Below are 26,418 nucleotides of genomic sequence, written 5' to 3'. Positions count from 1 at the left end.
ACTCAAGAAGCCAGAGTCTAGCCTCTGTTCCAGCTGCTTAATGGTGCTATGGCCTATCTGGGAATTTCCTGATGTAGCACCAAGCAGACAGAGTGGTTCTAAGCCAGGGTGATTGAGACCCTCCTTCCCTTCCCATAGTGGTGTGGGTGTGTGTGTCCTGGCTAGATCTCAGCTAAATGGGACGGGAGCCTGCTCTGAACCATCTGTCCTCCTACCTCCTGGCCAGAGGCTTTGGCTGGGATACCCCTGTGCTCCCCTATTGTTGGCTGTTGTCATGGACACTTGAGGCTGTGGGCAGATGGTCAGAAGTCAGAGCAGCCTGACCTATGGCTGACTCTGCAATCTGGGGGCTGCAGTAGTGGCGTATAGACTGGGTTAGCTATACCAGGCCAACAGAGAACCCCAAATCTGGAATGCACATAGGACAGACCCTGTCCAGCCATGAGGCATAAGGAATCGGCAGTGAGAGCAGGCAACAGGGGTTAAAGTAAACCGAAACAGGAGGGGGACCTTTGCTTTTAGCAGCATCTCCACTCCAGGCTCCCCCTTACGTCTAACCTCTGAGTAAAAACAACAAGGGAAAAACCACTGTCCCTGATACCACCTTCTGGCACTGTGAGATAGCAGTGACAGGTACCCGTGCAGCTCCTTCCCCACGGGCACCTTCCTTGGCATCTTCCTGCTTCCTACTAACTCAGTCCAGTGCAGGGTAACTCTCTTCCCTCCCTCTAGACTTTCTGGGAGGTGGCCCTTTAAATTTGGCAGAGCCAAGCAACTGTAGCCCTAAGGTGGCCATTTTGTAACCTGCTGCTGCTTCCTGCATCTCCTTTTTTTCAGAGCTGGTAAGTGCCTGTTACGTTGCCCCTTGCTCCTGATTGCAGATGGCACATTGCAACATCTGTCTGTCTGTCTGGACTTGGGCTGCCAAACTCAGCCATCTTTGAATACTTGCCCATGTAAAGTCACCAGGTGTCCTGTTTTTCCCACAGACAATCCCATTTTCCAGTAGTCAGTCATGGAAATTTGGAGCCTTATAACAGGACTCTTCAGTGTCTTATTTTTTACTCAGCACCATCTCCAGCAGGGGGTGCTGCTGTGGCTGCAGGAAGCCACACCCTCCAGGTCCTGCCACGGGGAGAGCACTGACAGCTGTGATTCCAGGCATGGGCACCACCCTCACCAGGGGCTGCTGGCAGGTGATGGCATCACCCAAGCTGACAAGAGTGAGGCCCTGCCTGTGGTAGACCCATCCCAGGAGTGAGGAGAGAGGACATGTGTGGACTCCCCACTGGGGAAGAAGCACCAGGCTCCTTTCTAGGCAGGGGTAAGGGAAATAGCCCCTTGACTAGGACCAGAGAAAGCTCCACCCTCCATCGGCAGCCTGATCCCACCCAAGTGACAGGTCTCACCTCTTCCCCGACCAGTCTTCAGTGACAGGCTTTTGGGGGTGCATTTTGAGAACCTCATCACCTTACCCAAGCCAAGGGGTGGGTGGAGGCCAGCGTTGTCTTGGGCCCATTTTGAGGTCCCACTCTACATGGTGCTGCAACAGTTTGTACTGTGTAAATGAAATGTCCAGAAGAGCTTGTGTTTGCTAAGGGGCCTATCTGGCTCCTACAGCCTATTAGACAGGGCAGGACTCAAAGTCTTTGTCAAATGTTGACTTGATGGTCAGGAGAGAGTGGAGGATCAGTTGTTACAGCTGAAAAATACATGTTATTACACTAAGCAGCTGATGATGGTGAGAGCATCGAGGCCTGGCCCTTTGCTGAAATGCCCCAAGCCAGTCATCTTCTGAAGAGCTGCTATTATCTGGAGCTCTCTTTCTCTGGCTCCATTCCTTTATTTTAATGCTATTTCTTGGAGGAGCAAAGATCCCCATGTTAGATCACATCTAAAGAAGAGAAAGTGGTTAGCTTAAACCTCAGAGGGATTGTACATAGTCTGCTGTGCTGTATCCTAAACAGGATGTTGCCATTTTCTTGGGAAGGGGAACACATCTGGGGCCCAATTAGCCTGTTGGCTGCCTGCATCCAAATCCCAGGGAAGCCGATATGAGGGGCTGATCAGTTCTCAGGTGGGTTGGAAGGTGTAATCAGCAGTCGTACACAAGATAATGTGGATTATAAAATGTAAAATGATCTGATTTGGACACAAATTTGACACCCATGGAAAAGCCTCTATGCCAGCCAGAGCACTCCTTCAAGGCCCAACTTAACTCAGGAGGGGTCTGTCTTTCCTAAAACTCTTCCTCTGCCTTCTCTTTCCTCACCTGTTCCCCTACTCTACTGGCCCTGCTCCACTCTGCTCAGCATCTCCTTTGAGCACCCAGCCCATCCTCTGGAGAAGTGCAGAGCTGGGGGGAAGGGGTGAAAGAGGAAAGAAGGGGAAGGCTATATAAAAAGTTGAAGTAACTTCTCCTTCCAGCTGAGGGGGGGCTGTGGGGGATGGGTTAGCAAGTGATGCGCAAGAGGATTGTTAAACAGGTACAGCTGATTATCGCCTCCAATCCATCCAGGGGTTACCTCAGGACCAGTGGAACTATTCTCTTGGGAGGAGTCATCCTGACGCTGTTACTTGTATTTGATTTGTTTCAGCCTTGTTACCATGAATCTATTTGCTAAGTACGTGCTGAGATACAACAGGGTGTGCTCTGCTGCACACACTCAACTGGTGAGCGATGATACTTGGGTGCACCTCATGGGTCAGTGCACCCACGGCACGATCCCTGGACTGATGTAAAATGAGCATCCTGTCAGGAGAGAGCCAGTAAGTGGAAGAAATGTCCAACAATGTTGTTGTACTGAACAACTACATAGGTTTGTATGTTAAAAGCAAGAGCAAAGGCCAAATGATTCATCAGTGGCATGTCCTGAGACCAGTTTGATTCCAGTCACTAGTCCTGCTTCCTGGACTGGCTGGGGCTAGGAATGAGGTGAAAGCAACAGGCTGAATCCCTCTGAGAAAGGGACTGAGGCCCAGTTTCTCAAAGGTATTTAGGTGCCTTACTCCCATTGATTTCAAGGCATCTAATTACCTTTGAGGATCTAGGCCTGAATGCTCTATAATCGCTCAGTAATAACCCTTCTAACGCCTGAGGGATATGATGGGGTGTTCACCCCCAACAGGGCCCCAATAAGTGAAATAGGCTAATTACCATACAGGCTGCATCTGGGGGAAAGCCAGGGCCTCAGAGGTAGGGTGACCAGATGTCCATTTTTAAAGGGAGAGCCCCATATTTAAGCTCTCCTGCAGGTGTCCCACCTTTTTCTTAAAAACAGGCAAATTGTCCAGTATTTTCTATATCCTGCCCCCAACAGTACCGGTGGATCCTGCTGCTTGCCAGATCCCTGTTCTATCTCCCCCCCAAATCAGTACTGGCAGGTCCTGCTGCTTGCCAGATCCCTGCTCACCTACCAGCAGTGGGTCGATGGGTGGGTGGGGATCCAGTGGCCAACGGGATGGGAGGTGGGGCAAAGCTGCAGTGCACAGGGCTGGTCGCTCCCCCTGATGGTTCGTCTGCGCAGCCCCTGGTGCGTGCTGGCTCTTGACCAGCAGGGCCCTGCCTCCCATCCCGTTTCTGGCTGGCACTGGCTGCAAGCTGCAGTGGCTGGTGAGTGCGGGCAGGCGCCAGGCAGCAGCTGGTTACACGTTGCCTCTGCTGCCCATTCTTTGGCCCTTGACATGTGCCCCCTCTTGCTGTCCTCTCTGCTTTGCCCCTTCACCCCCTGCCGCGCCTCCATATCCCCCCTGATGGGGTGTATCCTGCTCCCAGGGCTGTGCGGAGAACCAGCCCTGCTTGGAGTGCTCAGCTCACCAGCAGCCTGGCTGGCAGGTTCCTTCTCTACCACACTGGGCTGGTGCCCTGGGAAAGCCCAAGACCCTCTGGCCTGGGGCGCTGGCCAGGAGGAGCTGAGCCCTGGCACGGGGCAGCCTCTCCGCCCCTCAGCTAAGCTCTGGAGAGGAGGGGGAAGCGATTTCCAGCCTGTTCATGCCCCGAACCTGCAGGCTTCACTGCAGCCCCCCTGGGCAGGGGCTTAGCACCCTCTTCACTCCCCCCACACCCAGGGTCCTGCCCCCAGGGAGGGTGCTCCATCCCTAGGCACCCACCCCTGCTGAGCCAGCTCTCTGGCCCGGTTCACTGCAGCCCCTACAGTGAGGTTCCCTGGGCCCTGGTGCACACTACATCCTTAGGGCTTAACCCCTTCCTGCCTGCACTTTAGCCAGGGGGCAGGAGGCGGCTGGGTTATGTCAGTGGCTAGCGGCAGCCTGCAGGTCTTAACTGCTTTTCGACAGTGTGTGGCCAGGAAGGGACAAGCTGCTTCCAGCCATGGAGGAGCCGGGGGGCACAGAAGATGAGCTCTGCAAAGATATGGGCCAGGTCATCCCTTCCCTCCTGCAGTTGGAAGCAGCTCCCATCCCTTCCCTCCTGCACGGTGCCAAAAGGCTGTTGCTGGCCACATTCTGGTGTGAATCCTGGCAGAAATCTGGGGAGTGGGGGCACATGACCCTGTGTGCCCCTCCACATGTTGCCTAGGGAAGACGCGGGGCACCAGGTATCAGAGTAGGTGGAGGCGTCCCGGGGGCTCAGACAGAGAGGTGTGTGTGTGTGTGTGTGTGTACCCTAAAGCCTTAAAGATAAAAAGGTAAATAAAAAAAATCCAACTCCGCCATATTTCTTTTTAACAAGGGCTCAGTCAACTTGATGTTAATTTGTCTGTGTCTACTGCATAGCTCTAACTGATTGCCATTGAACTCCTTTGAATATGAGTAGTTTTCCCAGGTGTCCCATATTCACCATAGGGAAATATGCTCACCATACTGATAGGCCTAATGGCTGATGAAACCCAGCTGGGGGAGGAGCTTGGCTAGGCTTATAAACAGAGGGAGTTGGTGATCAGAGAAAAGGGCTGCAGGAAGGTGATCTGTGGTCACCCCCCGGGGGGAGAAGAGAGTTGGCTAGGGACAAGGAAGAGTTCTAGGGGGACAGTAAGCCCTGGTATCTTGCCTTGGACTACAGCCTCTGGCAGGAATTGAGAGGGGTGAAGTAGCCACAGGAAGTGGAGGAAGCTGCAGGGGTAAACCCAGAAATGGGCCAGAAGATAGAGAAGAGGTAGGGAAGAGCTCAGGGACACAGCAACAGGGTTGGTGCTTGAGCAGACTCTGGTTGCTGGGTATAGGGTCCCTGGGCTGGAACCCAGAGTAGTGGGTGGGTCTCATTTCCCCTATTGGCCACTGGGAAAGTGCCCCAAACTTCAAAGTGGGTCAGAAGATTGACTAAACCACAGACAGATGATTTCTCCAGTGGGACTTTGATACCCCAGAAGGGGAGGACTACAGTGACCTGGCTGGAGGGCCAAGGCATGAAGAGGGAGCACCTCGAGTTCAGAGAGAGACCAGGGAGCGAGCAACTAATGGAGAAGGCATCAGACCAGGTGAGAGCTGATCCCCAGATGTAGCCACAACGTGGTGCCCCAGCGGTATAGAAACTTGTTTCAGGGGGCTATGGAGGATAATTTGACAGACAGCCGTCCATTCCATTCTCCCTTATTCCTGACCAGCACAAAGGGAGACCCTGTTGGTGAGCACCAGGCAGCATTGGCTGTGTTAGTCTTGGTGTCAGAGAGAACAACCAGAGGGTCTGTCTGTATCCAGCAGTCTTATTAAAGAATCCCCTTCACGGTCGCTAAAGCCGAGCTCTAGAAGGGAGATTTCAGAAGTGTGTGAAATATTTACAACACACTTTGAAACCTTCCGCATCTGGAGCAGTTTTGCCTCTTGTTGCCAATTCAGAATTGTTTCTTGGTTTCCAAGACCTTTTCATGCTATGTTTTCCAAGCCAAGCTGTTTTCCCTGGACAAACCCTGGATTTTGTGATATCACAGCTTTTTGTCTGCAGAATGCCTTTCTCCTGAAATTCCACAAAACCTAAAAATTTCCAAGGGAATAAATATGTGAGAAACAAATGAGCACCACATTTTGTAAAAACATCCCCACACTTTCTAAGAACCACTGGGCCCAGTCCTGCAGCCTTCCCTCACGTAAGGGCTGTAGGCTAGAAACCTTACTGAAGACACGAAATAACACAGTTTAAGAAGTATGTGGTGTTATTGTAGCCATGTTGATCTCAGGGTGTTACCGAGACGAGGTGGGTGAGGGAATAGCATTTATTGGACCAGCTTCTGTTGGTGAGAGAGACGAGCTTTCATGCTTACCCAGAGCTCTTCTTCAGGTCGGTTTAAGAGGCGCAGCCACAGGGCTCTGTGTATAACTGGTTCTTCCACAGACAGCGAGTGTTTCAATGAATGACTTGAGCCCCTTATGTGGCCCATTGAGCTGCCAGTCATATGGGGTTAACTTTCTCCCCCCTTAATTTTTTAAAGAGAAATAGGATTTTGCCATTAATAAATAATTAAGAAGAGGGATAAACTATTTTGTTCTGGTTTGACTGAATCGCAGAGAAAATTCTCATGTTCATGACTTGTAATCATGTCCTCCGCAAAATTCAAACGTCATCCTCGTTATTCAAGAAGGGGAATGATCGGCCAATCGGACTGCTCGAATGGCTGACCGTTCCTAACTGTGTAATTGTGGGTGGAAGCCTCATGTTTCCTCTGCTCTGGGGCTGGTCCATTTTAACTACTGGAATGTTCCACATTAAAGGCTTTTTTCTTCTTTCTGTCATCCGCATAGTGTGGGAGTTATGTACTTACCCTGCATTCTGCCCTTTAATGTGCATGGATCTATATGTACGGATTTGGTCGAGGGTGAGGGTAGCATATGATTAAGCTGAATGATGTGTGAAAGTGTAGTTAGAAAGTCCCTCTGCAGCACGCACATAGGCTAAAAAGTGTAAAATAATTCTGCCAAAGTTTGTTGTGCTTTTCACTCCTTGAACTGGCTCACTCTCCATCTGTTTGGATTGTAACATAACTAACATTGGATTTTTGCTAAAGATGCCAATTCTGGGGCAAACCATTCACTTTAGCATCATGGCCTGGATGGATGAGCATGGGACTTGCAGTTGGAATGTCCTGCGTCCTCTGCTTTTGTTTTGCTGTGGAGTCTTGGGCAAAAGACCAGAAGGGCCACGTGATCTAATACAGTAGGCGGGACAAGCAGCTGGGGAAATATGCCTTTGAGACTCAACTCCACCACTGACTTATTGTGGGTCTTTGGGCACTTCTCTGTGCTGTAGTTTCCCCATCTGTAAAATGGAGGTAATTATGCTTATCTCACTGGGGCAATGTTGATTATTTAAAGATTGTATGTTGCTCTAAACATGCACGTAAAGTTCTCTCTGTACATGTATCAATCTGAGATCTCTCTATATACGAGACCTAATGTGGGAGGCAGATTATCCAACATCTGCCTACTTATGGGGTTCTTACACCTTACATCTACTACTAGCCACTGTTGGAAGCCTGATACTGGTCTAGATGGACCACATGTCTGATCCAGTCTGGTACTCCTATGCTCCTGTCGGAGAGACAAGTCTGCTGTATGTTTGTAAAACTTTTAGGGTTTTTTTCACTATAAAAATCATTGGATGTTGTCATCCCAGCCTTCCTGCTACTGGAGCAAGACTCCATCGTGAACTTTTAGATAATGTAGCTGCCTATCATTTTAATACAGTTTGGTTTTGTTAGGGTTTAAATTGTTTGGTAAATGTTATTCAATGGGGTTCAATAGTTTATACTGTATTGTAAGGGATATTTATTAGACTTTTCTCATAATTTCCCACAACAAACAACTTAATATCCATTAAACTATTGCGTGCCATGAATTTCCCTTAAAAAACAAAAAATCGCCTTTTGTCATTTTTTCGCTCTGACAACCAACCAGCTGTAGCCAAAGCAAACACCAGAAGTTGGATTGGTCTGAAGACCCCACCCTCTCAAAGAAGGGGCCATACTGTCAGTAGGTAACTCAGGCCCCAGTCCTGCAAATACCTACTACACGTATAGCAAACTTTACAGCCCTGAGTAGTTCCATTGAGTTCAGTGGGATGACTCACCATAGTAAAGTCAGGCATGTGTGTAAGTCTGACTGGGATGACATGACAGGGTTGCCTGCTATAGCCGGAGAGTAATCTCAATGACCTAGGAGGTCCCCATGTGAAGTGTTTGCAGGACTGGGACCTTACAATCATTGGCTGGTGATTCCCTCCAAAGTTAAACCTACTAAACATATCAGAAGTAGATCCATGAGCAGAGTTTGATCATGAGCTTATAAGGGAGGAGAAAAAATATTCTTAATGTTACTACAATTAATGGTGTTCTATTGTCCCATTAGTTATTGGTGGAGTTCTGTATTTTGGTGCTTCATAAGTTCATATGGTGTCTTGAGGTTTGCGTGTCATATTGACAGCATAGGACCATTCAGTGTTACCCCCACAAGAACTGTCCGTAAGACACCCATCAATACTAACAGAGAGTCCCCCTCAAGGCATCATATAACTTCTCACCTGCACCCCAGTGTGGCAAGGTTACTCCTTTCGTCTATTGCTTCCTAACTGGTAGGCTGGGCTTGTGTGAGTCATGACACATACCTGTATATTCAGGGAAGCAGATGGTCAGAGGTGATTTCTTGATCTTCTCGGCAAATAGGTCTTTCTTGTTGAGGAAGAGAATGATGGAGGTATCGATGAAGAATTTGTTGTTACAGATGGAGTCGAAGAGCATGAGAGACTCATGCATTCGGTTCTACACCAGGAAGCAGGTCAGAAAGGAAAAGAGAAAGACAGGCGAGAGAGAGAGAGAGAGAAAAAGTTAGATTTAGGAAAGGAGACTGTTTACCAAACCAAACTCTAGGAAACGATTAGAAAGCACTTTTCTAACACAGGACACTCATATAACACAAGACAGTTACAAAAGACAAGGAGACAGTTTTATTCTCTTCAGATCAAATCCACTTGCAGTTACTTAGTATTCAACAGAACAGAATCCTAGTAGAGTGCACAGGACAGCAACAGAGCCTCCCATGATGACACAACCTACCATTTGCCATTCTTGATTGGACCAAAGGTCTGCTTCTAGCCATGGACCACTACCTGAAGCTTCAAAGAAAGGTGAAAAGCCCCCCATAATGTATCTGACCACCTGTACAGTGCAAAACATGGGGGTGGAGGCATATACTTCCTGAATCTTGCAGTTATCCATGGGTGCCCAGAAGCATGACATTTCATTAGTCTCACCTGAGTCTGCAGAATTACAAATTGTTGTTATTGGTCATAAAGTGATCTGTCTTGCTTTCAAATTCAGGGGAACTAGAAAATGGTGAGGACTGGAGAATAAAACAGACTGTAGGCTCTTCCTCACCCCCATCAAATCAACCTATTTATTGAAATCATAACCTTGTCCTTCGTCAGATACCCAGGCCCCATGTTGCATGGCCTGTCTTTTCTGCTGGGTGGAATGGTGTAGCCCTCACCTCCTACATGAGGCAGAGAAAACAGAAGCTTCCATGCTCAGTTATGCATCTTGCTGGCCATCCCTATGCAGTGATGAGTAGAGTTGGATGGGAAACAGTTTTCAAGAGTTTGCTGTTTTTCCTCATCTCAAATGAGGACAAAAAGTCAAAATCTCAAATATTTGTGAACTGAAAAACTGGATTTTTTTTTTGATCTTGGGTCAGTTGTAACTTTTTTGATTATTTTTGAAATGTTTCATTTCGATTGACCTTTTTTGTCTTTTTTTTTAACCCTTTTGGTCCAGTCTGACTAGCTTACTTTTTTTTTTTGGATGGAAAGTTGTTCTGAACCAGAATTTTTTAATTTAGACAATGTTGAAACAAAACATTCAAACAACTGACACTTCTTTCTTCTCTTTTTTTGAGATGGAAAATTTGTCAAAACCCAAACCTGTTTCCAGAGCAGTTTTGATTGTGATGAATTAGATTTTTTTTTCAATGAGAAAAATCTGTCAAACTTCCCAGTGAGTTCTATTGGTGACTGCTCAATTGCCTACCTCAGCTGAGCAGCAGCTGGTCTGGCATTCACTCTGCAGAGTAGCATATGTTTTCGGTTGCATGGGGAGAAAAGGGTACAGTGGTGAACTCACTTCTGCAGGAATGTCAGATCAGGGACTACTGAGGAAATTGAGGTATATACTGATGTAGCCCTGTGCTTCCACAGTGCACATAGTACTTATGTATCAGTCAGTAGATGCCAGCCAGCCAAGTAGCATCAGACACATGGTATTACTCCTCCATAACCACTATGGGCTATATTCATGCTAAATACACATCATGGTGATGCTCCTAGTTTTGAAAGGAGCAGAATTGTTTGTGTCAGCGCTGTCCTACGCCCTTGTCCCCCTTGAAAGTCTTCACTCTGTCTCTGAAAATCTCCTAGTAACAGCAGGATTTGTAAAGAGTCCTGACCCTAAAGGATTCAACACATTGAAGAAGTAAAATGAACCAAACTTCTGTTCATTGGCCAGTGTCCAAGCCCTCCTGATGTCACTCTGCTGGGGGTTACATGAGACGGTGCTCGTAGCATGAAGCTCTTCAATGCCAGGACTCTGACTCAGAGGCTTATTGACACAAACAGTTTGACTGTGCCAGGCTGGGGTGTGGATCTACCCCACGCGAGCATGCGCACCCTGCTGACGCGTGCTAACAGTTCGTTTGAGCTAGTCCCATTAACGAACTGTTATTGTGTCAGCAGAGTGCACACGAACACTTAGATCATGCCGGGTTACTGTGGAGTAGAATCACCCCCAGCTTGCCGCAGTCTTATTGTTCATGTAGACAAGCCCTAAGAGAGATTTTTAGTGAATCTCTCTGTATCGGACTCTACTCCTAATACTGCGTTTGGTGGCTTCTCAGCAGCTTCTTAATTAAATGTCCCTCTCGTAATCTGGTGAGGGTCACATGAGGTCTGTGTTTTTTTTAATGATGCTATAGGACTTGTCACCAGAAAGGGATGAAAAGAAAAAAGACCAGACGAGGTTGAGCTAGTGTGAATTAGCTGCCAGAAGCCACAGAATATCCCGAAACGGAGTGTTTTCACTCTTTCACTGTCCCAATTGCATTCCGTCATGTTCAATGGCTTGAGATGCTTAGCTTATATAAACAATTATATACACAAATCATTAAAGCATGGACTGCTGGGACTGCAAAGACCAGAATATATGTCACCACAGGCCCTTTCAACAGTAAAAAGTTTTTTTTTCTCTGCATAAACTTACCTTAAACAAACAACCCCTCCTCACAATCCAAATGCCATTTGCTATCATTCTTCTAATGATCATGGGCCAGATTTTAGACACAGGCCACCAATTTTGTGTCCATAAATTGCCAGTGCAAGTTTGCCACTTTGATTATTGTACTGACAAAACCACAAGTGCAAAAACAGGGCCCCAGTTAAGGCTAAGATGAAAATGTTCTTTGTCAAAGTCATACAGTGCAATAGTTACATCGGCCCAGCAATGAATTCTGTTACATTGTGGAATAGTCTTCCAAGACAGCTGATGGCATTTCTACTGCCTAAATCATTTAAAACAGAACTAGACACAACACTATTAAATGTACCACTTGGAACAAGCCTGGAACCGGATGTCACTGAGTTAAGAAAACAGAGATATGGAGGGTTTTTATCCCTTGAACATTTTAGAAGAAATGAGCAATGAGATTGACACACAAACAACTGAGAGGTTGATTCTCAGACCAGTGCATGTGTCCTGTGTGTTATCAGCACTGCCAAGAGCGGGTTCGGGCCCTGGTGAAAATTTTTTTCAGGCCCCTCCCGCAAGGGTGGACTGGCTAAACAAGGCCGACAAAGCTGGGTCCCTGGCCCTCTTCCAGAGCACTGGGCCCCAGTAATTTGTACCAGTTTTCCCTCCCCCCCCACCTTGGCCCCGGATGTTATGAGAGTAATTTATGAATTTGACAGAGCTAGAAAAATAACCTTGTCAATTGCAGGCCCCAGAGCTCTGTAACCTATTCCCTAGGTTGATCAGTAAGAATCCTACCCTTGCCATCTTCAGGTCACAAAGCAAGATTCACTGTTCAGTAAAACATTTCCCAAAGAACAAGGGCAGAAGCAAGTCTGAGATCATGTTCAAAGGAAGGAGCCAGTTATTATTTCAGAAACTATGATGGAGAAGTGAGAGGCCCTTCTGGATAGATCCAATTGTTTTCTATAACCTCCATACCGTACGTAGTTACTACTTGGAAAATTCCCTAGAAACCCTGATTGATGGAAGACTGACTGATCAATATACCTGCATTGGCAGGAAGGTGGTAGGTCTTTTCTCTCTAACTTCTGCGATTCTACAAAACATACAAAGCAACTGCATGAAAGTGAATATATAGACCTTATGAAGTTTCCAAAATGCATCCAAATGAACCAAACTAATACTTACAAAGGGTTGATTGAAAAGACTTTCGGATTAAAAATACACAAATTGCATCCGAAAGAGAGCCCTGGGTAAAGGACATCTATGTATGAAGAACGTCAATGAAAAACACCAGAGCGCAATGACCCTATGTACACATTAGCCCAATATAATGCCATTACCATTCTCCTGGAGTCAAATAATGTTGGCACAGTGCTTTGAAGATGTACATTACTACATAGGCATTATTATTTTATTTACTTCTAAACATTACTATGGCAGTAATCACTGTAGCATTGTTACTGTATTGTGCTTTACTTCCATCCCCACCAAAGAGATCGTTGTCAGCATTATCTGAAGCTAGCAAAATAGGTTAGTGTTTTGTTTTTTTTTTGTTAGGGCAGATATTTGTTTCAATGGGAGAGGTGCTGTTGTGTCATATAGACATTCATTACCTGTTGCTGTGCTCTGTTAAAGGGGCAAACATTTTTACCTGAGCCAAGTTAAATAAATAAAGGGTCTCTTTACTGCCATCTATGAAACGTGAATTGAAAAGGAAATAAATAGCCCTGACTGAAAAGTATTCATGTAGAAATTTTCTAATGGGGGGAAAAATACATTTTTCATGCCAAACTTTTTTCACTGTGGGATCAACACTATAGCTGGTGTTCACTGAAGTATGGTGTGACTATAACACACATTCTGAATATCCTGCCTTCTAACATGGTTGAGTATTCCACAGTACACTAGACTGAGGATCTGATCCTGAAAATCCTCCATGCGCAGAACTGAGATTGACTTAAAAACATAAGAACGGCTGTACCGGGTCAGAACAAAGGTCCATCCAGCCCAGTATCCTGTCTACCGACAGTGGACAGTGCCAGGTGCCCCAGAGGGAGTGAACCTAACAGGCAATGATCAAGTGATCTCTCTCCTGCCATCCATCTCCATCCTCTGACAAACAGAGGCTAGGGACACCATTCCTTATCCATCCTGGCTAGGGGCATGTGGCCTTCTTGCAAGACCGGTCCCTAAATCTTTCCTTTGGAAATATATGGAAACCCCTCAAAAATGTTTTAAAATATAAAGCAGTTCTTGAGCAGGTGACTAACATTTTTCATTGAATTTAGCTGCAACCAGACAGAATGCACTTATATGCATATATGTGGTTGCCCAACTCTGTGGAAGTAAATTACAGAATCTCGTTGACTGTCACATGGCTGTTTTCAGCTAGCCATGAGCCAGGTTTGTTATCATGGATGTAAATATTATTCATTAGCCAATGAATTTATTATGCAGCCTCACTACATAACACTGGAAGCCACTCTAAGCAAATTTTAGTTTAAGAGTTATTAGAAAAGTAAATGCCAGATCTTTCCCACAATAGTGCCCTCATTCTCATAGATTCATTCATTTTAAAAACTCAGCTCTATACCCTAAGCCACTGGGAAGGAAGGAAGGGGACTAGGGGAAGAGAGTGAGTGAGCACTGTTCTCTTTTAAGGAATGGGAAACATTAGGAAATAGTGATAAGTAACTGGACAGATAGGCAGGCAAGACATTTTATCCATTGATTAATTCAGCCACAAAATTTGTCTCTGTATAACTCTGCTGGCATTTTCTTAGTTCATGAGGTCGGAAAGAGTTGTTAACAAAATGAGAAGTTTGTCCTCTGTAGCTGGACATTGGTCTTTACGTATTAGCTGCTCAATCCTGCTAGGTTAACATTAGTGTCCTATTGCAGGACAATGGAGAAATGCCAATTAACATGTCATATTGTGGCCCACAAGGTCCCTTTGCATGGCAAGAGCAGTGCAAAGGGCCTTCAAACTGCCCAAAATGGGCAGCTGAAGATTCCTCCAGCATGGGCTACGCTGGCTTTATGGCAGCCTCTCTCAGTTGTTTCCCTGACCCCTTTAGCATAAGGGACAGGAAGAGGCCTTGTGTGGGCAGGAATATACTATACAGTGGCCTTAGGCTTTAAGTCAGGGGGACTGGGAGCTGCCTGATTGTGCCATGCCAGCCATACAAAGCAGACTAAGCGGATTTACCCTGTGCTAAGGTCTGGCTCACTATGTTTGCATTGCCTGCAGCTCATGATTGCCCTGGAGGCTTTAATAACTGGGCTCTGGTCCTGCTCTGACACTGTGACTGGCTGGCTTGAAACTCTCAAGATGGCCTGATTAACCAATTTAGTGTCCACACTCTCTGGAGACTTAATGGTATCACACGAACAGGCTTGGTGTAATTAAACCACATAGATTAATACAGATCCTTTACTGCCTTACTAAGAACCCCTTAGAGATTTAAACCACAAAGAATTAAAAAAAACCAAACTGAGTTGACTTTTTCTTATGTCTGCTCACACCCTTTTGGTCACGTTTGTTTCTACCCTGCATTTCACTGAACTTGGACCCTGAGACCAGCTCAGTTTGTTTCACTCGGCTTCTAGTCCATTTCACTTTCTGTTCTCCTGCACTAGCTCAAAGGCTGCTGTGTTTAGTGCTTCCAACATTTCAGGGTAAACTTTAAATCCAAAAAGCCTAGTTTCATTGATGTATTTTTAAAACATCATTTAAACATTTCTACTCCTATTAGTAGTTGTTGATGATGATCATATTCTAATGAAATAGAAAACCTTAGTGTTAGGGCAGATTGTCAAGCATTTTAGGCCTAACTCCCTGCCCATCTCCCACAATTTCCTTTGGAAGTAGACAGAATTATGCAATGAGCACTGGAGTAATAGGTGCAAATAGTTCCACATTCAGCCTTGTTTAGCATTATGAAAATGAATGTATTGGGCCAAATTCATCCCTGTTGTAAGTCCATTGCCTAATACAATTACATCAGGGATCCCTGGTTTGGCCCATGCTGCCTTTCTATCCTTAATGCTTTTTCTTCTCACTCTCAATCCCTGTAGTAACATTCTGAGTCGCAGGTTACCTCGTGTTTGTACAGGAGCACTTAAAAAACAATGGTAATTATAGTGCAATCAGAGAATGCTGCATACAGCACTCATTGGGTCATAGTGTCACCGATAAGGGAAAAACCTGTGTTAGGCCCAGGAAGCACCAAGAATTTTAACTCCTGGAGTTCCTCTGAATCATCCCATCAAAGTATGAGTTAGTCACTCTGTGGGAAAGGTGGGGGGAGCTGGCCCTCCAAACTTTTGGTGTCTCAAGATCTCTGGGGAAACCCCAGAGAATTTAGGATCATCAAGGACGGATTTGTATGGATTTGTATTTGTGTGGATTTGTATTTCTCCTTGCTCCTCCAGCTCCTTCCCCATGGAGGCAGGTTTCCTTCAGGAGCCCTGCCATCAGTCTGTATCTTACTCCAGGTGCAGTGTGGCACCTTCCTATGTTCCTGCTATAATTTGTGGGAGTTAATTTCAGGCAGGGTCTTGTAGAAATGATAGTTTCAGCATCTAAATTCTCAGCACTTTTATACAACTACTCTGTTCTACAAGCTCTAAAGCCTTTTGCCCTGCTTTTGCAAGGCTGCTAACTGTTGCCATCCATTTTCGTTAGGTACATAAAGACCATTGAAATAGATATAATTAAGGGATAGCTTTTCAAAAGTTTATGTGCAAAAATTTGAGTGCAGTTGGACACTATATTTGCATGTTGCATACCGTCATTGCTGATATAATTCAGTAGTTGCATGCTTAAATGGCCAATTTATGTGCACAGCTACAGCAACTGATTATGCATGTTTGGGAAACAACCGGTGGGGTTATTTTTAGTGTTGATCAATGGCCAGCTGGGACTTCTGTTACCTTGATCGCCTAGTAAAACATCGCCACTCCATTTGACTTCCATGGAGTGCCTTAAACATGGCCACGTGTGTTTCCTGTGAAATAGACCAATAGTCGCTCGGAAAAAGTGCACATTGGGGCAGCCATTGAGTTATGATTTCAATGGAGAAACAGCAACCGCTGCTATTACTGATCACAACAGATTTTGAAAAAATGTTATTTCCACCCTAGGAAATACAGAATATAGTGGAAATCATCGGAGCTTTGCTAAGTTGATGTGTAATGACTGACAGCCAAAGCACGCACACATTTTGTATTTACTGTAACATCTTTGGGAACATGGGATGTGCCATACAAGAGGAGCTCAAGTTTAGTATTCTGCCTCTGGCAGTAGCCAGGGTAGTGTCAGGAGGCAATATACCGGCACAGACCAAAGTAAGGTAATAGCAGGAATCCCATTTAAAAAACCCTCTCTCATATAAAAATAAATCTCTAGTAAAAATCTTCCTACTAATTGATAATATTAAAACATAGCTTTCATACTTCACCAGTAGGTCTCAAAATACTTTACAAAGGAGGTCAGTATCATTAACCCCATTTTACACGTGGAGAAACTGAGGCACAGAGAAGGGAAGTGACTGGCTCAAGGTCACCCAGCAGGCCAATGGCAATGCTGGGAATAGAAACCAACTCTTCCAAGTCCCAGTACAGTATCCACTAGGCCAAACTGCTTCTATCTATGCCACTGTGGGGCAACCAGCTGGTCAGTGCCATAATATGTACGTATATGCAGGGCAAAAAGTTGCTGCTATTAATAATGCTGATCATTTGTTATACATTTTGGTAGACCTGCTGCACATTAGTGATTCTCAGTTACTACAAGCCAGCTGTTCACCTTGCCTCTGGGACTGTTTAGGGGCCTGCTTGGCCCCTGTTGAAATTAGAGGAACCCCAGGGCTGCTCTAACTTATGTTTGGTCTGCTCTGGCTTTGTAGCATATGTAGACAGCAGAGAATAGCCAGGCTGTGTGTGTATTTCGTAATGAAAAGATGACCCAGTTACACATTTAGGAGTTTACAATGAATGTTTTAGTAATGAATAATTCTATTAAGGGTGGTCTGAATGTGAATGTCACATGCAGTATATAGCAGATGTCTGATTTCATCTTACTAACCCTGTAACCCTGGATTGCTCTGTAGTTCTCTAACAAAGACCAGCTGTAAATGCAGAGCAGTAATTTTTCCATGCTCCAGAAAATCCATATCCAGCAAAAAAAAAATACCAAAAGCATTTGGTGCTTCTTCATGGAAGCCTACTCAAACTGCCACCACTCACTTCATTTGACTGGCTTCTTCAGGCTTCCATAACACATGTGCCATATGATTTTTCCTGGTCCCTTTTGGCGTTTCAGTTTGTTTAAGGGATATCACTCATGGAGGGGGAATAGATGAGGCAATAAACAGCATTTGTGGGGAATTAAGTCCCCAAGTGAAACTGAAATGCCAATAGCGTAGGATGATTTCAGGCATTGGCATAAATGGCTCTGGAACTTTATTGCTATTATAGGACATGATTTAAAAAAAAATCACACCAGAAACAAAAATGTTTCTTTTTCTTTGGAGGTCTTGAAAGTTTCTTCACAGGTCAGGTTTTCTAAACCTTTGATCATTTTTGTTGCTCTTCTCTGGACTCTGTCCTATTTCTCCACATCTTTCCTAACGTGTCGTGTCCAAAACTGGACATGGTGCTCCAGCTGAGGCCTCACCAGTGCTGATTAGAGCAGGACAATTACTTCTCATGCCTGACATACGTCACTTCTGTTAATACACCCCAGACTGATATTAGCCTTTTTTTGCAACTGCACCACATTGTCGACTCCTATTCAGTTTGTGACCCACTATAGCCCCCAGATCCTTTTCAGCCACACTACAACGAAACTAGTTATTCTCCACTTTGTAGTGGTGCATTTGTTTTTTTCCTTCCTAACTGTCATGCTTTGTACTTGTTTCTATTGAATCTCATCTTGTTGATTTCAGACCAATTCTCCAATTTGTCAGGGTGGTTTTAAATTTTAATCCAGTTCTCCAAAGTGTTTGCAACCCTGCCCAGCTTGGTGTCACCCACGAATTTTATAAGCATGTTCTCAGCTCCATTATCCAAAACAGTAATGAAAATATTGACTACTACCAGACCCCAGAACAGACATCTGTGGGTCCCCACTAGATAAGCCTTCCCAGTTTGACAGCAAACCATTGATCACGACTCTTTTAGTAGGTCTTTCAACCATTTGTACATGCACCCTATAGAAATTTCATCTAGATCCCATTTCTCCAGTTCGTTTGAGAATGTCATGTAGGACGCTGCCTTACTGAAATCAAGACATATCTACTGCTTCCACCCTATCCACTAGGTCAGTAACCCTGTCAGAGAAGGAAACTAGGTTGGCCTGGAATGATTTGCTCTTAACAAATCCATGCTGGGTGTTCCTTATAACCCTATTATCCCCTAGGTGCTTACAAACTGATTGTTTAATGTTTTATAAGGAGGAGGATGATCAGTTGTTCTCCATGCTCACTCAGGATAGGACAAGAAATAATTTTGCTTAGTTTGCAGCAAGGGAGATTTAGGTTAGAAATTAGGAAAACTTTTTGACTATAAGGATAGTTGAGCTCTGGAATAAATTACCTAGACACTGTGGAATCCCCCCACCACTGGAGGTTTTTATGAACAGGTTAGCCAAACACCTGAGAGGGATGGTCTCGATTTACTTGGTCCCCCTCAGGCTGGGGGCGGGACTTGATGACCTCTTGAGGTCCCTTCCAGCCCTACATTTCTATAATTCGGTGGTTATTTGTTTTAAAGTGATATGATTGGATATAGGTAGTGGCAGTAAGGTTAAGGTTCAGTCTTTCTACGCTGCAACTGGTGGACATCCTTCACTTTGTGTCTTCTGGGAGTCATCCAAATTGTAAAAGACCTTTGGCCTAAATTCACAAAACCAATTCAAGGGTTATTTTCAAAGGAGAGAAATACTCTACCTACTCTGTGATGGTAGGAAATATCCTGATTTACTGAAGTTAAACAAAGTTAGATACCTGTTTAGCATCCTTGAGACCATGTCAATAAATGTTTCACCTCTGTGGCTGCAATTACAAATATCCACCACAGAAGTGTGGATCATACTTAGGACAGAATTAAGAGGAATGGGAAACTTTCCACTTGTATTAAGTTCACAAATGAATTATTTAAGGAAAATGTAGTGGCTGAGATGAATTGATTAAAAGCCAATGATTGCTAACAACTTTTATAATACCAGCATAGACACATACTATTTATTTGGAAAACAACTGTATTTCTTCCCAACCAAGAATGATGCCATGACATTTAAATGGATTTTCATGCATATGAGTATACTGGATATTGAGTAGTACCAGGGACCACTGCAAAATGACCAGCTTTAAACAAAGGTGTAAGATAACCAGAAAATCACTCTGAAAATAGAAGACCACATAACCAAATTATAGACCTAGGAACTCAAAGGCTATTACACCCTGTCCATCAAACTATGATCTACAGAGCATCAGCTAACAAATACGCTGCCTTCTGTATGATGATTTATTATAATGTTCTGTTTATTTATGGGATGGACGTGCCACCCCTTCATCATGAGCAATTAGAGCCAATCATGACATGGAAACCCAGGGGGATTATTGAGCCAAGAAAACAGCACCTGTGCTGAAATCTCCACTTGGATCTGCTAAAGGCATTTTCCAAAAGATCAGACATCAGGACAAAGCTCAGGAAGTTAAAGTTCCCATGGCAATATTTAACTCAACCACATTGCCCTCAGTGTATATGAGTATACCAGTGGCAGATTAACAAATTTGCTGCCCCTAGGCCCTCAGAAAATTGCCGCCCCCGGCTCACCTCTGCTCCCCCGCAGCCAGCCTGGGAGAGACAAGGGAGAAGGGGAGTTGTGGCGCCCTCGGGGGATGGTGGAGGTGAGTTGGGGCGGGGAGCGAGTCCCTGCCCACCCCCCAAGAGTTACTCCCCGCGCCCGCTGGCCCCAGCCCACCTCCGCTATCCCCCGAGCGCTGCTACTCGCTTCTCCCTCCCTCCCAGCACTTTTGCGAGGCAAGCCTGGGAGGGAGGGGGGAAAGAGGGAAACACGGCATGCCTGGGGAAGGCAGCGGGCCGGGGATTTGGGGAAAGGGCGGAGCTGGGGAGGGGGTGTGAGCAAATCTGCCGCCCCTGCAAATTTGCTGCCCTAGGCCTAGGCCTTGTTGGCCTAGGCAATAATATGCCGCTGGAGTATACCATGAACACAATACACAAGGACTGCAAACCATGGTGCACGTACACACTGTAGCTGAGGCCGTGTCTACAAATAATCTTGCATTGGTTTCATTAAACTGGTTTAGTTAAACTGATGCAAATCACTTCCTGGACACACTTATTTTGCTTTGAGAGCCCTACTTTGGTTTAGCTCCAGCCTGTTCCTACTCAACTTAAGTTAACCCGAAATAACTGTCTGCACAGGATTTTGCACCAGTTTACATAAACCAGTTTAAAATCACTTCTTAAATTAAACTGCTTCAACTGTGTGTGTGTGTGTGTGTGTGTGTGTGTGTAATAGTCATCATCATCACAATACTTAGCTCTGATAATGCTTTTCATCAGTAGCTTAACAAAGATGGTCAGGATCATTATCTCTATTTTACATCTGGAGAAACTGAGGCACAGAGCACCAAAGTGACTTGTCCTAGGTCACCCCGCAGGCCTGGGCACTGAATCATGTAGATAAAGAGCTAATGCTGCCATGAGGGACTTAACTTTTGAATTTCTTGAGAAGGGTGGGTGTGCGTGTGTTTGTGTGTGTGTTCAAATTATCCATGTTAATGCTGCATTAATATAAGGGTGGGTTTTTTTGCATTTAATATACATGCTTATTTCAAACTTTCAGGTCCTTGTTCAAGACAACAGCTGATACCTGGCTCACTATGTAAGTAATACACACAGATACCCCCAAATTCTGACAATAACCACCCACCCAGGCGCTTACGATCTTACTGACATGACCACACAATGTTAAAATATTTTTGTAAGGAAACAACCTTCAATTTCAAGCTTCCACAGAGTAATTGAAAACAAGCATAAGTTCAAGAGAAAAAAGATCTGATATACATTATTTTTATAAAATACCTTTTGTCGGCATCCTCTTAAAGCTCCATATTTCCAAGAGCATGGAGATCTGGCAAACATCTGTAGCAGCTGAGTGATGGTTCCATCAGTGTCATGGCAGCAGCTCCAGTTTTGTGTGTGTGTGTGTGTATGGATATTGTTAATTCAGAGATTTCTAGGGCCTCAAAGGGAGACACAATAAAACCCTCTCACACTAGAAAAGAGCTGGCACTTTATTAACATTTTGTAACTAATAAATACATTACTGACAGCCAATAAATTATGACAAACACTAACAATCTATTAACCAAATGGACAGTCACTCCCCGTACAAAATTACAGTTAATACAATTTGGGCCATTGAACATGCAAGAAAAAAGATTCAGCAAGGAATAGACAAAAGAAAAATCTTAGCAGACATCAATGTTCCTTAAAAAAACAAAAGGCCAAGGCGCTGCTGTGGGGGAGGGGAGGCGGAGGGGAAGTTGGAGGACAATTATGGGCCACAGTTGCTGTGACTAGAAACAAACGGTGGTGATGTGTATGATTCTAAAAGCTGCTATTCCCCTATTTGGTTGGAGAGGAAAATGGAGAGGGAGAGGGAGGGTAAGGAAAATGGCAGCATTTACCTCAGTCGGGGGGGTGTTAGGAGCAAGGGCCTAGATTACAGAGGGAGGCACAGGCTGTAACGAATGAGGAATACATTAGATAAAGAACAAACTTTTCAATGCAGTAAATGGCCTGTCTTTAAACATCCTGATTTTGTTTCCAGAATTAGCCTGTAAGGGGTGGCTTAAATGGCCAGATCTACATTAGCATTTTTTTGGGGGAGCGGAGGGGGCATCTGTAAGGTTTGTTTTGCGGTGTCTCCAAACCCCCAGTTGTCTGCCCTATTTGCATCATCTACCCATGACAGTGCTGCATTGTGGGAATAAATCGGTGACTCTCCCATTGCCCTAAGGGCTGGGCACAACATTTGTGGGAGAGACCTGTGACAAATCAGGCCTGCCCTATGCAATGCAGGATCGTTGTCCTTGCCTTCGGTAGTTGGGAATCCTCTCAGCCCTACGTTACTGCCATAGAAGATGTGCTGTGGGGGACCGACCTTGTCCCAGGTTAAAACGTAAAATGGACAGCAAGACCAGTGTGCTGAACAGTCAGTCAATGCTGTCCAGTCAGCGTTGCACTGGAAATGCTGATTAGTCTGGTTACCAAGGCAGCAGTGAAAGTCTCATTGTCACCCCCTGTGAGGGACTGTTGGCAGAATGTCACTTGTTAACATCACCTGTCAGTCAGGTGTTGGCCATAAACCTACTTTCTAGAGGCACTTCGAGGGTGGGAGGGGGAAATATGGCAGCAAACCTTCACCTTCCCTGACCACCACTCTCCTCCTCCTGTTTCCATGAGGTGGAATGGCTTTGAAATGCATTCACCCCTCCCCACTGCCACATCCCCTTGGCTCTCTCACAATGTCATGCTGCCTAGTTCGGCTGTGGGACCTACAGAGCTAAGCCTCCATGACAGGCCCCCAGCCCGTACACCTCCTCTCTGGTAGTCACATGAAGCAAGGAAGTCAGTAGATTCTCTAACTCACTCCTTAGGTCCATGGAGTTGCACTATCTATTCTTGTGCCTGTTTCTGACATCTCTCCTGGCAGGGAAGGGTGTGACGTACCCTCCCGCTACAGTCCTCTGACTCATCCCCTAAATGGGAGCTGCCCATCCTCCCCCCTGAAACTCAAGGACATCAGATGGTTTTTGAGGTTCTTGTCTTTGGAGGATTAACATGCAAGGCAAAGGGTAAAAGCACAACCCTTTCTTACTGCAGAGCTCACACTGCAGGGGCAGCTGGCTCAATGCAAACAATCAACCCTCCTGTCAGCATAAACTCCACTCAACCTCCAAATCTGCACCCCTAGCATGTCTGAAGGACATCTGCAAAGGCAGGTCTTGGGCATGCAAAATGGAGGTGTCACTATTAGAGGCCGTATCCCAGTGCTGAAGTTGGAGAAGTGATACAGCTATGTCTCTAGAACATACTCAGGTACAATAGTGGCCATTTGTCTTTGGAGGTATACTACAGTGCCAGGCCCATTCTGTTCAGAGGATCATTTCATTGCTAATGTAAGTAATGGAAGTAAGACCATTGGCTTGTTGTGCAACTTTATATCCAGAGTCAGGACTTGAATCCAGCTCTCCCAACTCCCTATCCACTGGACCACATCTTCCAGTTATGGTACCACCAGTCAGGATGCCATGGCTAAGGCTGTAAGATCTTTATTCCATTTTGAAACCCTGTTCCTAGTTGTTCTGAGGTACCCCAGACACTCTGTCTATTTTGGGGATAATATAATGCCTGTGATAAAACAAGTGCTAGGTAACTCCACACTTACAAGTAATTTTTTGGTCAGGAAAATCTGATCTATTTATTGATCTATTTTCACAAGTCACTTGGATGGAGCTAGGGTGATATTTCATAATGCTGCCTTGCCTGGGCCTCTGATGCTGGCTCCGCCTGTGACCCCACACTGAGAGGCATGGCCAGCACATTGCATATATCTGGGACTGCAGCCAGATCCTAGAGAAGAAAGAGCAGGCTATGATGCGTACAGTAGCCATGATGGCAGAGGCAGCAAGGTGGCCAGTTCAGTGGGGAGGAATTCACAGTCCTTGTGGTATTGCTACACATCATTCCATTGTAGTTGCTGGGAGGCAGAAAATGATCCCCAGGGAAAGACAAGGAATTAACTTCTCCACTGCAGCCTCACAAGCCAGGTATGCACCTCCCATATCAGAGACGCGAGATCAGTGAGCACAACAGAATGCCCCCACAGAACAGACTCTGGAGTGTGGAGGAGTGCACCGGCACAGGAGCGGTTAGATACCATATATCCTAGTTCAATAGGGCTCTCATTGTAATGAGGCCACTATAAGGTCGAGCATAACAGAAAGGCTCACTTCTGCTGTTTGAACCATGTATTCCTGATTCAGTGGACCCCTCTGGGTAAAAATAAAACCAAACTAAGAGGGAGGATCATAGACCCTCCTAAGCAAGCATGTTCTTCTGCCACTCTCAAGACCGCTCGCTGTGCCAGTAGCTCACTGTTCTCCAGGGACTACTGCTTTCAGACTGGATCCTATTAGTGACTATCTGGGCTCTGGTCAGATTCAGACTCCTGGTTCTCCTACATCAATATGTTTTCTCTGTGGGTCTCCTGTATGACAGAATGGGGTGTAAAGGTTTTGTTTTCTGTGGCTTGTCCTAACAACCCAAAGGCCAAACATGCATCTAAATCAGTATTTAAGCAGTGGAAAGAGGCAGCTTCCATTAGTGCTTAGTATAAAGAAAGGAGCAGACTGATATGCCCTGTGGTGGCCGATACATCTGAACAGCTGCTGTCTCCACTACTGCTGGTGTCCAAAGTCTGAGCTACAGCAAGGGACAAAGGGGAAATGCATCTTGAATGCCCACAAGGACAGAATGCCTGGACCAGAAGGGGGAAAAGCTGGCTGGCTATTCTAGGGCACTGTGTTCCTGAAGGAAGTTGCAAACAAATATCATCCAATGTAGGATTGCAACAGAATCCTTCACTGTGTCCCTGTCCTGAGGTACTGCTGCAGGGAGATAAAGGAGCCTGGGTCGAGATGAACACATTTAACTTCTGCTGCGACAGATCTAGTCTAGAGCTGTGTTACATTTCACTGTTATGAATCATAAACTACTTGCTCATCTGGGATAGATCCCTTGCCATGTCATTCACTGCATTTGAGATTTGCACAATCCCACTAGTAATTTGAAATCCAAGTTATAGTAGCGCTTGCATTGGGCACCAGACAGCCCCTTTAATCTAGAACTGGTCCTAGTGAAAAGACTTCAGTGTCTTTCTTCTAGTTCAGTAATGTGGAGCTGGCTAAGTTTGTGAAGAACCTGTTTGGGTGACAAAAAATATCACTGCCCAGGAAGTGGCAATGAATAGCTTTGCCTGACTTGGCTGCAGTTTGCACACGTTCACCATGCTTTTCAGTGCGAGCGAAAGGTCCCTCTAGTGAGTTCTCGGGTTGCTGGCTTGAACACAGAATTGTCTCTCTTCAGAATCACATTCACACCACAATATCTTATGTGGGTCACAGGCCTGCATCTGCCAACATCCATGATATCCTATAATGTCAGCAGCTCAGAAACCATTACTTACAACAGGACAGTATTCCCCTCTGATTGTTCCTGATGGAAAATGAAATGGGGGGCATAAGCATGGCCAGCTCTTTTGTTCAACCTGGACCTTTTGTATTTCCCTTCCTCAGCTATAGTGGGCCTCTCGGGAACCCTGCCGTGTGTGTGGTGTGGTTACTGCAGAGGTGGTGCACAAGTAAAATGGGCTTGAGAGTGTGACCAGACTGGGAGGAACTTGCCTAAGGGTTTGATCCTGAGAGGTGCTGAGCAACCACTATTCCATGGGCATCAGACCTCTCAGTATCACCTTTTCAACAAGCATGTTATATTTATTCCCCCCGTAAACATGTCTTGAATTCTTGGTCACACTGCTAAAGATTCACCTGCCTGGCACAGATGAAATTGTGGTCTCATGTATTGCACTATTTTTACCCAATCAACCTCATTAATAACCAATCCTGCTTCCTTTGAAGTCAATGGCAAAACTCTCATTGACTTCAACGGAGGCAAGATCAGCCCCTTAGTGTGCATCTGTGAGCCACAATATCTTTGGCATATATCACAGGATATTGCTGCTTGTGTGGTTTGTTCAACAGAGGCCCTTGGTTACTGTCTGTGGAATTCTCATGATTTCTGGTAAGTACTCAAATTTAGCTCTTTTGAGGTAGCATCCTGCAGTCTTCCCAGGGGCAGAACTGGTCAGAGAACTGCATTTGAACTGACTATATCGCTGGGTTCAGTGATGTTGGCAAGCCTTTGTTAAAGGTGGAGGTTGACATGCTCACCTTGTGATGCAAGTAAGTGGTGTGTGTGTGTGTGTGTGTGTGTGTGTGTGAGAGAGAGAGAGAATCAATCCTGTGATTCATCTAGATGCTGAGATGCAGGACAGTTTATACTATCAACAAGAATTGTGGATGAGATCTGTCATCAACAGACAAGTGGCAGATGCAGTGGGAAAACTGGGGGGTCA

General features: G+C 45.4%; 1 protein-coding gene across 1 annotated transcript in view; it reads right to left on the bottom strand.

The window, feature by feature from the left end:
* The window catches only part of GNAO1 (G protein subunit alpha o1), a 295,657-nt gene that overhangs the window by 6,070 nt on the left and 263,169 nt on the right, over positions 1–26,418 (bottom strand). The window contains exon 7 of the mRNA XM_050922797.1: positions 8,552–8,705. Within this exon, the coding sequence (XP_050778754.1) occupies positions 8,552–8,705 (154 nt within the window). The remainder of the gene's footprint in view (positions 1–8,551; positions 8,706–26,418) is intronic.

The sequence above is a fragment of the Gopherus flavomarginatus genome, chromosome 14 (genome assembly GCF_025201925.1).
Source record: "Gopherus flavomarginatus isolate rGopFla2 chromosome 14, rGopFla2.mat.asm, whole genome shotgun sequence".
NCBI classification, from domain to species: domain Eukaryota; kingdom Metazoa; phylum Chordata; order Testudines; family Testudinidae; genus Gopherus; species Gopherus flavomarginatus.
Note: the sequence above shows the minus strand (reverse complement) of the source record. Positions and strands in the feature narration are given on the sequence as shown.